This window comes from Diabrotica undecimpunctata, chromosome 4 (genome assembly GCF_040954645.1).
Source record: "Diabrotica undecimpunctata isolate CICGRU chromosome 4, icDiaUnde3, whole genome shotgun sequence".
In the NCBI taxonomy this organism is placed as follows: Eukaryota; Metazoa; Arthropoda; class Insecta; order Coleoptera; family Chrysomelidae; genus Diabrotica; species Diabrotica undecimpunctata.
Genome location: NC_092806.1, coordinates 19,174,137 through 19,188,746, shown reverse-complemented (window position 1 = coordinate 19,188,746; position 14,610 = coordinate 19,174,137). Strand labels below are relative to the sequence as shown.

Sequence of the window (14,610 nt, the reverse complement as noted above, 5' to 3'; positions counted from 1 at the left end):
AACGGAAAGGGGCAAATGGAACGAGGAGTCACTAAAAAGGGCATTTGAATTGGTTCAAAGTGTCTTGGAATATTCCAAGAATTACGCATCATGATCGTCTTAAATCTAATTATAGCGAAAAACCAGCTTTGTTTTTCGCTATAATTAGACGTTTGTCGTCCTGCATATCCAAAATTAAGTCTTTAACGGCATCAAAATGATCAACGTAGAATATAGCCGCGTTAATCCACGTTTCCCATCTGGTAATTCCAGGTTCTGGTGGTAAACTAACTCCAGGCAGCTTCTCTATCTGTATCTGTAGAGTAGGGAGGACGAGTTAAGTTTCACAGCACCTAGGCCACAATTGACCCATTGTGCATCCTCCCAGGGAGCTGTCACCCTTATCTCATTGTCCATCCTGCCATTTCTAGGAAGGTGGACAAGTCACCAGGAGACATCTCTCTTATGTGGGCAGGTGTGGGCCAGGACTCGCCGAACGCGTACTCTCGTATTAACGATAACTCCGGGCATTCAGATAGGACATGCTCTACAGTTTCGTCTTCTCGTTCATACTTCCTACATAGAGGTGTGTCTGCTAGCCCCAGTGTGTGGAGGTGTTTGCTTAGTTAACCATGACCAGTTAAAAAACCAACTACCAAACGTAGGTTTTTCCTGGTCATTCCCGAGTACTTCTTTGATGTTGACTCTTCAAGGTTACTTAGTGTTACCCTGGCAAGTTTACATCCTTGCCCTTCTTCCCATATTTTTACGATTTGCGTATGGGAGTGACATTTGACAATTTCCGCGATTGTTGTAGTTGACCAACCAAAAAGATCCCGAGGTCCTAAGAGTCTTAGGTCTGCCGCCTTCCTAGATAATTGGTCAGCAATGCGGTTGCCGTTATTCCTATTGTGTCCTTTAACCCACCTCAGGATGATGGTATTACCATCCGAAGCTTGAGTTAGTGACTCGTGACACTCCATTACTAAACCTGATGTGACACGTGGTCTATTCAAGGTTAGTAGCGCTTGTCTGCTATCTGTGCAGATCATTATAGTTTTCCCTGCTATACCTTTTTGGGTTATCTCTTTTGCGACTATGGAGATACCAGTCAGTTCTGTCTGAACTACGCTGGCATTTTTGCCCATACCCCACTTTATTCTTAGGTTCAGTTATCTGGAGTATATCCCGCATCCTGAGCCTCCTTTCATTTTGGAGCCATCGGTGTATATGCAATAGGCATTTGCCACGTTTATCTCCATATACTGCCTTATTTCGATTTTGTAGGGTTTGTTAAAGACAAACTTTGGTTCAATTGAGTCGCAGCCTGCCTGTAGCAGTGGTAGCGCATACAGCTCTCCCCGCCAGAAACGAGTTCTTAATTGTCCCATTCCTACATCAAGGTTTGCACCAGCTGAGCGCAGTCGCATCATTGTCACTAGAGGCGTCATGCCAATGATCAATTCCATTGCAGCAGTTAGTGTTGATTTCATGGAACCTGTTATATTTATGCAAGCCATCCACTGAATATGGTTTAGTTTGTTAATCGCTGTTTCCTGTAGCACTTTTGGTACCCAAGCAATAGCTCCGTAAGTTAGCGTTGGCCTAATGACAGCAGTGTAGACCCAGGTGATCACCCTGGGCGTAAGGCCCCAGGTGCGTCCGACCGTTCGTCGACACTACTCATAGGCAATATACGCTCTTTTAGCTCTACCATCTAAGTGTGAGCTCCATGTTAACTTCCTGTCAAGGGTAATACCAAGGTACTTCACCTGGTCAGAAAAATTTAGACTGTAGTTTTGAATCCTTGGACCATCTCTGGTAAAGAGGACCAGCTTCTCCATATACATCTGCACTCTTAGAGGGGCTTTGATGAATACGTTTTTAACATTTGAAATTGGCTTATTTACTAACGGAAATTCTGTTATATGAACCTACCTTATATATATATAAACTACTAAGTCTAGGGCAATAGGGATGCATATTGCCGTTTTTAAAATTCCATTGTTCATTCAATTTTGACAGAAAAATAAAGGTTTCTATTAAAAAAACAAATACATTTTTTATTTACTGTGTATAATTAGGATGTATTACGTGAATAAGCAAGACCACACCAGTACCTTAAAAAATAAAATGTTTCCGCGTAGCAATTCATTAATTAAGTCTCGTTGTGTCACCAGATCAATAACTAATAATCTAATCAGATAAACCAAGCCCTACTTTAGTCTTTACTATTATTGAGTTTTCATGCTATAAATAGTATTTTTATTCAAATGAAAGGAAGTGGAAATTTAGTGTTTTCCTGCATAAATAATTATTTACTATAATTATATTATTAAAGAGCTGTATTTACTATAATTTTAATTTAGAAAATAGGCAACTGGTCGTGCATCATTATTATGAATATTTTTTTTTTGTTCAGTGAAAAGTTGCAAAAATTATGCCCTTTCCAAACCTGTGAAATTTTACAATGACTCCAAATTTTAGGGGCTTATTAGCCTTTTGTCCAATTCTTCTAAATTTTTCACCAAAAAAAAAAGAAGAAATAATTTTGAAAACTCGCATGCCTAATTATCCAATAGGATTCTAATTTAGAACTAGAGTAATTAAAAAATATCCCCACTGCTGTGGAATCTGGTGAAAGTCGGACTAATAGGGACTGTAAAGGTCTAACCGACACTAATCCGATCACAGTCACTATCCGAACACAAATAACTCACAAAATCATCAAACCTTTTTGGCTTAGGTATTCTGGTTGATCTCCTGATTTCATCTGGTAAGTTTGGCAAGTTACATAAGTAATCAGGATCGTTGTCTTCAGCAATTTCATCAACCGATGTGTCCTTTTCATTATGATGATTTTGTTCCTGACATGATTCGTGATTATTTCCCACTGAATCTGATAATCCTGACAACTCTTCATCAACTGTGATTGAAACATCAACTGATTTTTCATTTATTACTACATCCCTACTTATAACAATATCTTTTATTTCGGGATCATATAATCTGTAACCTTTAATGTTGTCACTATAACCAACAAGCACAGTTTTCTTTGATTTTTTGTCCCATTTATACCTTTTTTCTTTAGGTATCAGCATCATTACCTCAGATCCAAAGATTCTTAGATGACCAACTTCAGGTTTTTTGTTGGTCCATTTAGAAGTTATGGACAATTATTCAAACGATTATTTACAATGTCTGGCAAATAAATCCCAGAAAGGAAAAGATTAAATGGTAAATTTTAAAAAATTTGTTTTATGACCAAGAAAAATTTTTTAGCATATTTATTTAAATTTTAGTATATGTATTTAAATCTAAATTCCAAGAAAATACTTTTCAATATTTTCATTACTTCTTGTTCTATATTTACAAAGTTGATTTTAGTTTACGATTTGAACTTTCGTCAATTTGGTTGGTATTTCATTAAATTTAAGTACATAGTCTCTTCTTTACATCATACGATCCAAAAAGCATTGAAATGACTATTCCCACTTTAGGGATAAACTATCCTGACCCGCAGACTTCTACTTCTACACAGTCGAAGATTTCATTAGTGACAGTAGTCCTCTGTTAACAAAGTAATCGACGAAGTTATAACTCACTTTTGTCTCATAAATATTGAAGATGAAAGTAATGAAGAATCTTTACAAAAAAAATGACACTGGCTTCCTCCGATTGGTTCTCATTTGAAAAATGTCCTGTCGTGGATCCTGTCGATATTAAAACGCAAATAACTCAAGAGTTTATTTCCAAAACACCTTATTTTGGATTTAATTGTAGTAGAGGCCTATAGGGATGATAAAGAGAGTGATGCGCAACGTATAGCTTTTCCTATCCAACATGTCAACCTCACCTGCTTGTGTCCGATTATCCAGTGCATCCTGCTAGATAAGAAAACAGGCTCTGACGTCCATGTGATTGCCGGTATAAGCAATCCCCCACTTACCGACCGGAATAAGAATGCAGAAGGCAAAGGGGAACCACTGCATTAAAGACTCATAGACTCAGGAAAATCACCATGAAATTGACACATCAATTGCAAAACGTTACTAATCATATTTCTTATACAGTTTTCATGGTTAAAGAACATTCGTGAATGAACTGAGATATCAAATGCAGGACAATAATTATTCCATGTGGCAGAAGATCGAGAAGCCTTCGCAATGGTGATCGCCAACGTTGAATGATTGTGATATAACACGTGAAGAAGAAGAGAGACGTATATTTTTAGTATTCTTTTGTAAAACCACAGCTCAAAAACTTTTTAATGATCGCTATGCCATATAGCAAGATACTAAACATGTAACACCTCAACATGCGCATCATTAAGTTCTTGCAATTTCAGTTCGTGTTCTTAGTTATATCGAGAAATCAGTATTACTCCAAAAATCCTTTATAAAAGCATTCAAATATTTCTAAAATGTCGAAATGGGGGTTAAAACTATTCAAGTGAGTGCATTTTTTGAAAAATTTTTGAATTCAAAATATTACTTTTATGCTCGAATCTTGTTTTAAATTCAATGAACAGGATTATTCTACTATTATTGATATGCGAATAATGTTAAAAACTAATGTTTTCAATAAAATATAAAAGCACTATTCTAATACTCTTGGTAATGTACACAATGTACCTACTATGTAACGTTCCACACGACATAAAGCGTTATTAACTTCTAAAATATTAATAATCGATATCTCTTTTTCATTATATTCCTGTTTAAACAAATATAGTAATCGCTTATGTATTTTTGTTGTAGAGATCGATAAGAATATTAATTTTACAAACATATCACCGTAAACAAAAAATATGTAGGGAATTCGGTTAGGAAAATCTCTCGGATTAGGAATCGCTCTTCGATTTACGTTACTACCATGACATAATGGAAAAGAAGAACAGATTTTTAGACAGAAAAGACAGGCAGCCATGCCTATGATACATAATTAGCCGTACTCTTTCAAACGAATTGCAGAAATTTGTTTCTGGAAGATCGATGTATTTGTGTGTAGAGACACATATCTAAGTAGATTTTGTTGTCCAAAATAGATAGTGCTGCGAAGCGTTTTTCAGTAAATATTTGTCAGGAATGCTATTTTTCTTTCCCCAAGTTTTCCTATCATTTCTACCTGTATCTTATAAGGTATAAGCCGAAATATATCATCGTGTGAACGAAGAAGAAATGTGTTATAGTCTGAACAAACAATAAATTAATTACAAAATGGACGACAGCTAAGATGGTCGGAACAGATGAGAAGGCTGACTGGATCTGTTGTCTTATTGTTAATCTGTTCGTGTGTGGGTCGGCGTGAGCATGAGGAAGTAAACTATCATCTGCCTCAAATGTTCAGACGAAAGGTTGTTTTGACTCCTTTTTGAAACGAGCAAGAAGGATGAGAAGATAACAATAAGGGATGTGAATTGATGCTACCTACCGAGAAAATTTTGGAAGCTTGTGAACGTTAAAATTGCTACAATCATGAGATATTGGAGAAAAAGGGGAAATATGTACGGAGAATATTGTAGTTTATAATGAGGCAGAGTAGAGCAGATGCAATGGAGATTCCATCATGCACTTTTTAACCGGGTGAAGGTTTTTAGTGGGCGGAAATACCAGCTATCATTTGGTATGGTGCCAATGGTGTCTTTAAAAGATCTTCAAAAGAAAAAATAAATTTCTTAATTGTTAAAAGGTATACATCAATAGATTTTGTAAAAAAATTAGGTTTTGGATAATGCTGGATGTATCAGAATATACAACGAATAGAAAAAAAGAGAATCTAACGGGATCTAAAAACAAATACTTGTAAACAAATCGAATACCTCAATCTAACTAGCTTACTGTTAACAAAAAATTTGAATATTACTTACTCTTATATGAACTAAAAATTCATCTATATTCACGCTACCATTACCATCTGTATCAAACTTTTGAAACATCTCCTCGGCTTCTTCGCCACTTAATTGTAATCCTACTTCTTTAAGTCCATGTAAAAACTCTTCCTTATTTAAGTTTTTATTGCCGTCATCGTCCATTATTCTAAATAGCCTAAAATCAATACATTTTATACGGATGAAAAGAATTATAAAGGGATACAATAACGAGAATTAATTATTAGAGTACATACTTCTGATTAGTGAGAAGAATTAGAATAGATAACAAAGTAGAGAAGCAAAATAAAGTTATTTAATCTTAAATATGTCATTTCCAAAAATCTGAAAAAATTACATTGTTATTCCTATTATGAAACCAAATAAAGATACTGTTACGATAAATGTGACTCATACGGGTCCCCGCTTATATCTGCGATTGGAACTTTCTAGATGAGGATCGAATAATATTCCAGCGTTCCGATCGAAGCCGGCAAAAATTTCTAGATAAACAAATCAGGTATAAAACGGACGATTTGAGATCAGTCAGTCATTGAGAGGTCAGTCGAAAAGGGGTACTTTAAGAAGAACGACAAAGTCTGGCTCTATGATCCCATGAAGCGAAAAGGTTGTTCTCCCAAGTTGCAGCAGTTTTGGGAAGGTCCATACCTCATTATGGAGAAGATCAACGATGTCATCTACCGAATAAGCAAGATTCCGAGGGGAAAGCCGATGATACTACACCATAACTTGCTGGCGTCTTTCGAAGGTGACCACGACGTAGATGAAGAAGTGGAAGTAAAACAATTTCAAGATATGTCTGACCTCACGTTTGAGGAATTCATGGAGGCCTATGGAGGTATCGGTAAAGCAAGACATGGTGTTACCACTGAACTACTGAACACTGAATCTACTCGCGCTTCCCGGTGACTATTCACTGGCCCTTACCATCTCGGCCAGTATCAAAGACGCACCTGGGTTGGCATCCGTCTTTCTAAGGAAGTTCGGTCGAGTTGCAGTACTTCAATGCCAAGTGCCAGCTCCCGGGAAAGCCTTGAAACTCCAAGATGCATCACGTTACCTTTTCTACCTGGTAACAAAAGACACTGCCTGTGACCAACTACCTACCGAGATGTATGGGAAGCCTTACTTCAGTTGAGAGAGCACGTACTAGAGTCCGACGTGCAAAAGTTAGCAATGCCAAAGTTGGAGTGCTGCCAATTAGATTGGAGGGTTATCCGAAGTATGGTGGAGGAGATCTGTAAAGACACCGAAGTCCAGGTGTTAGTCTGTTGCAATCCGCATAGTTACTGGTGCGGAGAGAAAACTGGCCCTTGTCATTTTTTTACAACTGGAAGTTGTAAAAGAGGGTCTAGTTGCCGATACCAGCATACCCTTCCAGTTCCAGTCCCGACAAGATTCCAGGAGGAACCATCTTTTAAGAGGGGAGCAATGTTACGATAAATGTGACTCATAGGGGTCCCCGCTTATACCTGCGATTGGAACTTTCGAAGCCGGCAGACATTTCTAGATAAACAAATCAGGTATAAAACAGACGATTTGAGATTTAAAGGTCAGACGAAAACAAGTGTCGATTAATAAATTGTTCGCGCGGCTATTTAAATTGTATCGCTTGTAAAATATAGAACACTTTATAATAAATAAATTTAATAAATTAAATTTATAAAAACAGTTCAATACATTACAATCAGAATAATATCGTCCTATATTATTAACATGTTGGATATGTAAACTTATGGAAAAAACAGTCAACAAGATGAATGTGGAACCTAGAACATAATGATCAACTTACCATTGAACAAGCTAACTTTAGACCAGGCAAATCTATAAACGACAACATTATAGATCTAGAAAACGCTATTCACGAAGCTTTTAAAAATAATCAAAAATGTACGGCAATTTACTTTGACATAACTAAAGCATTTGATACAGTATGGAAAAACAGCAGCAGCAAAAAAGCATTTGATACAGTATATCAGTCCTACTCTGTTTTTATTAGCAATAAACGATATAATAAAAATCATTGCGAAACTTGTTCAGGCAAAACTATTGCCTGTTATATATGCTGTTGACCTAATTATTTACATCAGAAAAAACATAAAACTTATGTTTTTTATATATAATTATTATCAAATACTTATCGAATCAGAAAGCGAGCGAAAACAGTTTATACGATACTTCTAAAGAAATGATATGTACACAGTAGCATAATAATATATAATACAAGCATATACGACCTAAGGTAGCATTATTCAATATAAATTTAATAATATAATAAAAACATTATTACCTTCCAAGTCCTAAGATTCCGGTAGCTCCTCTAGATAAACATATCAGCCTGAGACGTTCGACGGGATCTCCTGAGTTGCCAAGCGCTTGAAGTTCTCGCATACTTTTTGAAGCCATTTCTGTTTCTTGCCTTGAAGTGGCACTTTGGGGTCGAAGCATTCTGAAAAGAAAGCAAAAAACGTTAAATAGAATTTATCACTTATTATTTACTCATTTTCGTTATATTCCTTAGCTTATACATTCTAACTGACTGTTAGTACATGGGAATGAAGAGTGTCCTGGACGGATAGAGTGTCACCTAGGGGGAACAAATACGGGTCTATACACCTTCTGTTATCTCCGGGTGCTCTGTAGAGAGCTTCGAATATCGCAGTCGAGAGCTCCTCTACCCAAGTCCATTTACTGGGTATGGACTTGTAAATATTTATCTTCTGATGGCTTGTCTTGAAAAAGACAAGATATTTCTTACATGACAAAGGTACACCAAGTCGAAATGAAGCATCAGGTCGTGGTCTTCTGAAGACTTGTCTTGAAAAGACAAGATATTTCTTACATGACAAAAATATAGGTCGAAATAAAACATCAGATTGTAGTTGAATAATATTTCAGCCACAGAGTATAATTGGAACAGCAGGAAGCAGCGCTCCAAGAGCACTAAGCTCTCGGAGGGCTCGTGAGGGACTGACCTAGCTGACCTGAAAATCGCCAATATTTATATGCGCTGTTCGAGCGATAAATAGGAATTTCCAGGTCAAGAGCCAATGGAAAAATTCGAGGCGGGGCGATGCGCATCGAAATGCGTACTAGTCCACAGACTATGGCATTCGATGACAAGAGTCACTGATAAGGCAGTGTTGAAAATACTGAATATTGAACCGGAAATTATATTTACTATAAAAAAGAAAGAACTTCTTAAAAAAGAGTTCCTCAGCTACGTCTCTAAAGGCACAAGGTATGAGTTCCTGCAGATCATCATTCATGCAAGGAAAGATAGTTGGACGCAGAAGCGTGGGACGTAAAAGAATTTCTTGATGACATCGGTCGAATTATTCGTTGATCAGAAATCTCCATAGAAGACGCTGAATGCAAGAAGAAGAAGTATACTAGGTATAACTCTGCAGTCTGAGTTTTGCGTTTGTTCTGCCCTATCCCTTTCGTTTGCAGATGTCAACTTGGAAACGTACTTAAGGTTACCCAATGATCAGAAGTCATCTTCCGTACTGTATTTCTAATTCCGATTATTACGACCTGATCTAACTATTACGTTTCAGGTCTTTAGTATCCGATTCTTGCCTCCGCATTTATAATGATGACCAGCGGAAATACGTCCAGTAGCTGCCATCGGTGTGCCCATCAGATCACCTATAATTTCAAGGAAAGAAAGCCTTTGCGCTTGGCGCAGTTTTAGGATGATACTCTTTGCTGGGTCTTTGACAGATGCATTTGTATATTTTTCTTGGTTTAAAAATATTACACTTAACCAAGTTGCAAAATTAGTTGATATTTAAGGTCGGGTGTAATTACAAAGTGTAGTAATTATCGTACCATCTCACTGATTTCCCATCCAAGCAAAATATTACTAAGAATCATTAAACGCCGTTTGCAACAATACTTAGACAAACAAATTCCCCAAGAACAAGCAGGCTTTGTCAAAGGGAAGGGTACGAGAGAGCAAATCCTTAATATGCGGCAGCTCATAGAAAAGGCCCGCGAATTTAAAATTCCAATAATAATCTGTTTTCTAGACTACCAAAAGGCATTTGATTGTGTGAAGTGGGAAGTTCTCTGGACAGTTCTTCATGAGATGGGAGTTCCAGATCATTTGGCAATATTAATTAAAAACTTATACGAAGATAACTCAGTTAAAATAAGAATTGAAAACCAGCAATCTGATACCTTCAAAACCAGCATAGGTGTACGACAAGGGTGCATACCATCTCCAGACCTGTTCAATTTATATGGAGAATAAATAATGAGGAACGCACTCGATGGATGGAGAGGCGGCATCTCCATTGCAGGAAAAAATATCTCAAACTTAAGATTCGCAGACGATACAACACTGATAGCAACATCTGAAGAGGAGATGTCGAGACTGATAAAGAGAGTAGAAACCGAAAGCAACAAGTGTGGGCTCAAGATTAATAATCAGAAAACAAAAATCATGATTGTGAACCACGCGAATATCCTCCAAACAACAGGCGCCCTAAATCAATTCGAGAAAGTAGACGAGTTCACGTATCTAGGATCTTCCTTAAGCAATGCAGCCTCCTCCCATACGGAAATTCGCAGAAGAATAGGGATGGCCAAGAACGCGATGAGTCGACTGTCAAAAATATGGAAGGACCGCTCTTTATCCAAAAAACTCAAAATGAGACTGGTACGGACACTCATTTGTTCAATCTTCAGTTACGGTGTCGAAACATAGACAATAAAATCAGAGGATAGGAAAAGGATTGACGCATTCGAAATATGGTGCTGGAGACGAATGCTACGCGTCTCGTGGACGGAGCACAGATCCAATCAGTCGATTCTCGAAGAGCTAAACATTCAGACCAGACTCTCCTCTCAGTGTCTTGCAAATGTTTTAAAGTTTTTTGGCCACATTGCGAGAAGAGACAATGACAACTTAGAAAGACTAATTGTGTGCGGAAACGTAGAAGGACGTAGAGGCAGAGGACGCTCACCTATCCGATGGTCAGATCAAGTACAGAAAGCCACTGGAGAGACGTTTTCCGAGTCCATGAGAGCAGCCCAAAATCGCAAGAGATGGAGAGAATTGACAGCCCGCATTGTAGGAAATCACGATCCTCAGCAATGAGAAAACGACAAGAGAGAGAGAGAGAGATCTGTGTTACGGTATATAAAGAAATCGAAATTAAATATTGTACATCATAAAAATTAAAAAATTTTGCCTCTATGTTGATACCACTTATTAATATATACTATGAACCGCAATATTATTGGTATTTCTAATCTCAAAATTAATTTTAATATTATAGTTTAACTGTTAAAATAGTACGATGGTTGTTTTCATTGGTTTGGATAATGATGTTTGTAATGTTATGATATTATTTATATTAAATGACTTTTACTTTGCCCATATATATCGTGACAACACATTGTATGGGCTTGATGGTAACGAAAAATGAATAATTTTATTTCATTTCCTCTAATGGAACCCCTATAATTAAAAAGTTAATGTACATGACGTTTATCTGTACGTTAAATCAAAAACTTATTGTCCCAGTATCTGGTTATTTTTTTATTATTTTTTGTATTATTTTACAATTTTATTAAATATTGACTGTTCTTTGCTATCATATGGATTAAATGAAAATATATTGTCCGTTTTACTCTTTTCGGAAGATCGGAAGCACTGGAGACAACTGTGAGAGGCCTATGTTCAGTCGTGGACGCTACAGACTGTGTAAAGATATTTAATATTTAAAATAATTTTAGTCATATCAATTTTTCAACACTATTAGGATTAAATATTATGTTTATATGGAATTAAGCCACAACTAATTGTAATTAAAATTATATTTTTAATGCATTTTTGACGTTTCGATTTCCACTCCCGAAATCGTTTTATGAACGAAAAATGATTATTTAAAAAAATTCTTCCAAAATCTTATATACTAAAAGGCTAAGCCCTTTTCTTGTGCCCAATACTCCTCCTAAACGGTCATAGATAGGAGAATAATTTTTTCGAATAATTAAACAGATTGTTGAGTAGATTCCCCCTAAGGTTTAAAATTTAAAAAATTCGAACCGGTTTAAAAATGGCGGCCATAAAATGAATTTTTCCTATAGTAAAGTATAGGAATTTTACAGGTTTCATTCTTCAAAATTTAAAGTCCTAATTTTCAATGTATTTTTAAAATATGCCCGCGTCTACTTTTTTCTTATACTTACTGATTGAATTCAGAATTATGAAACCGGAAGTATTTACTTAAATAATAAACAATCATATTGTTTCCGTTTCCTAATGTAAATCTTCCTGAAAATCCTAAAAAACTACTTTATCGATTTTCAATTTAAAAAAATTGGCGTCGATACAGTTTATTTTTAGGATTTTTGGAACATTTACACCAGACGACGGAAACGATGGATCGTTAGACTCCGCCCCTCTTAAATATCAGCAAAACTTACATCAAAACTCGATGTCGAGTTGGTCCGCTAGTATATAACTAACACGATGTTAGTAGCTTATGTAGTAGATAAACATAAGTCAAATTTCAGCGTCAAAAATACTCCGTAAACATAAAAAGCATCCCCACCGCATACAGTTACATCAAGAATTGACAGTCGATGATTATCATCGAAGGTTTACTATTTGTCAATTTTATTTTATTTATTTATTTTTATTTTGGACTGAGTAGACATATGAGAAGCAGAAACTTAAGCCAAAAAACAAAAATAACCATATACAAAATCCTTACACAACCAGTGTTTATATATGGATCGGAGACATGGACCATTTCCAAGGCAGATGAAAACCTCCTGCTTATATTTGAATGAAGGATCCTGATAAGAATATTCGAAGGCATCTGTGAAAATGGTGTTTGGAGAAGGAGGTACGAGATATATTACAGATATAAACATATATTTGGTGGTAAAGACGTAGTATCTCTTATAAAAATAGGAAGTATAGATGGGCAGGACATCCGGCAAGATCACAGCAGAACAACCCTCCTAGAAGAACCCTTATGTCACAATCTGTGGGAAGTAGAAGTAGGGGTAGGCCAAAACTCAGATGAAGAGATGGTGTAGATGAGGATGGTAGAAAAATAGGCGCAGCAAACTGGCAACAGTTGGCAATGGACAGAACTGACTGGCGTAAGAGACTTGGGAAGGTCGAGGCTCTTTTATAGGGCTGTAGCACCAATGATGATGATGATTTATTTTTGTTATTTGTTTTTTTTTGATTATATAATTTTTGGGGATGAGGTTACATGACAGAAAAATTGAACAGTAAACCGGCATAATTTTCATTATTATTCATCAAGCAATCCCTACTTTATTAACGGTCATAGTCAAACTAGGTGATCTATAAATGTTTGAAGTGATATTGTTGGGGATTATGTGATTGGCCTACATTTTTTTGACGGCCGTGTGGACGATGCTGTATACTGTTCTATGATATACTGTACTACTGCAAAATGTTTCACTGCATAAATGCAATATTTTTGAAAAAATAAAATATAGAGTTGAATATTTAAAAACTATGAGAAAATCGTAATTTTGTTTTGTAGTTCACCCTGTATACGAATATTTGTTGTGGTGTATGCGTGGCACTTGGGGAGTGCCGAGAGAAGTGAATACTTCATATAGCGTGATATTACTATATGTGGGTTCGTGAAGTTTTATGTCTGCTTATTACTAAATTGTTAATATTGTTTAGAATAATATATCAGATTTATCATCATCATTTTGGCTTTACAACCCTGTGTGGGTCCTAGCCTCCCCAAGAATTTTTCTCCAGTCGTCCCTATCCATCGCCTTCCTCCGCCAAGCACGTATTTCCATATTTCTCATGTCTTCATCGATGTTATCTAGGAATCTTGTTCTGGGTCTTCCTCTTTTTCTTTGACCAATAGGTCTATCAAGGAGCGTTTTTCTAGCTGGGTCGGTTTGCTCCATCCGCATAACATGGCCTACCCACCTCAGACGTCCTATCTTTATGTGTTTTACGATATCTGGTTCCTGGTATATCCTATAGAGTTCGAAGTTGTATCGTCTTCTCCAGACACCATTTTCATTTACCGCTCCATAGATGCGCCTTAGTATTTTTCTTTCGAAACATCCTAACATGTTTTCATTGCTTTTTGTTAAAGTCCAGGTTTCTGAACCATATGTTAGGACTGGGCGTATTATTGTTTTGTAGAGTTTTACTTTTGTATTTCTTGATATAACTGTAGATTTAAAAAGGAGATTAAGCCCAAAATAGCATCTATTAGCCGTGCAAATTCTGCGGTTTATCTCTGCGGTAGTGTCATTTTCAGTATTGACGAGCGTTCCCAGGTATACAAATTCGTTAACTGCTTCGATGACGTCATTTTCTATAACAAGTGGCCGTAGTGTTTGTGGTTGCGTACCTATTTTCATGTATTTTGTTTTGTTGGTGTTTATTATTAAACCCATTTTTGTAGCCGCTTCCTTTAATGCTATCAGATTTAAGTTCATTAAAATTTATAAAATCTTCATTTTTTCCTTTAAAAATTTTGTTTAATGATTTTAGTAATTTTCAAAATTTGTTAAATATAATATAGAATTTATTCATTATTTACATTTTCATTATTATCATGTATTTGTGTTTAATAACTTCATTTTGTTTATCACTACATTTAATTTATTTTATTTAATTTTATATAATTTTATTTAATTGATTTAATTTTATTTCATTTAATTTAGATCTACGTACAAAAACCAGCGTATGTACATTCTTGCAT

The 14,610-nt window shown here is 36.0% G+C and overlaps 1 protein-coding gene across 4 annotated transcripts in view; it reads right to left on the bottom strand.

Annotated features, from left to right (window-relative positions):
- The window catches only part of LOC140439267 (calcyphosin-like protein), a 60,242-nt gene that overhangs the window by 12,037 nt on the left and 33,595 nt on the right, over positions 1-14,610 (bottom strand). For all 4 annotated transcript variants that reach the window (XM_072529079.1, XM_072529080.1, XM_072529077.1 and 1 more), the window contains exons 2-3: positions 8,160-8,318; positions 5,849-6,026 (exon numbers count right to left, since the gene is read on the bottom strand). In XM_072529079.1, coding sequence (XP_072385180.1) covers positions 5,849-6,026; positions 8,160-8,317 — 336 coding nt within the window. In that variant the 5' untranslated portion in view covers position 8,318. The remainder of the gene's footprint in view (positions 1-5,848; positions 6,027-8,159; positions 8,319-14,610) is intronic.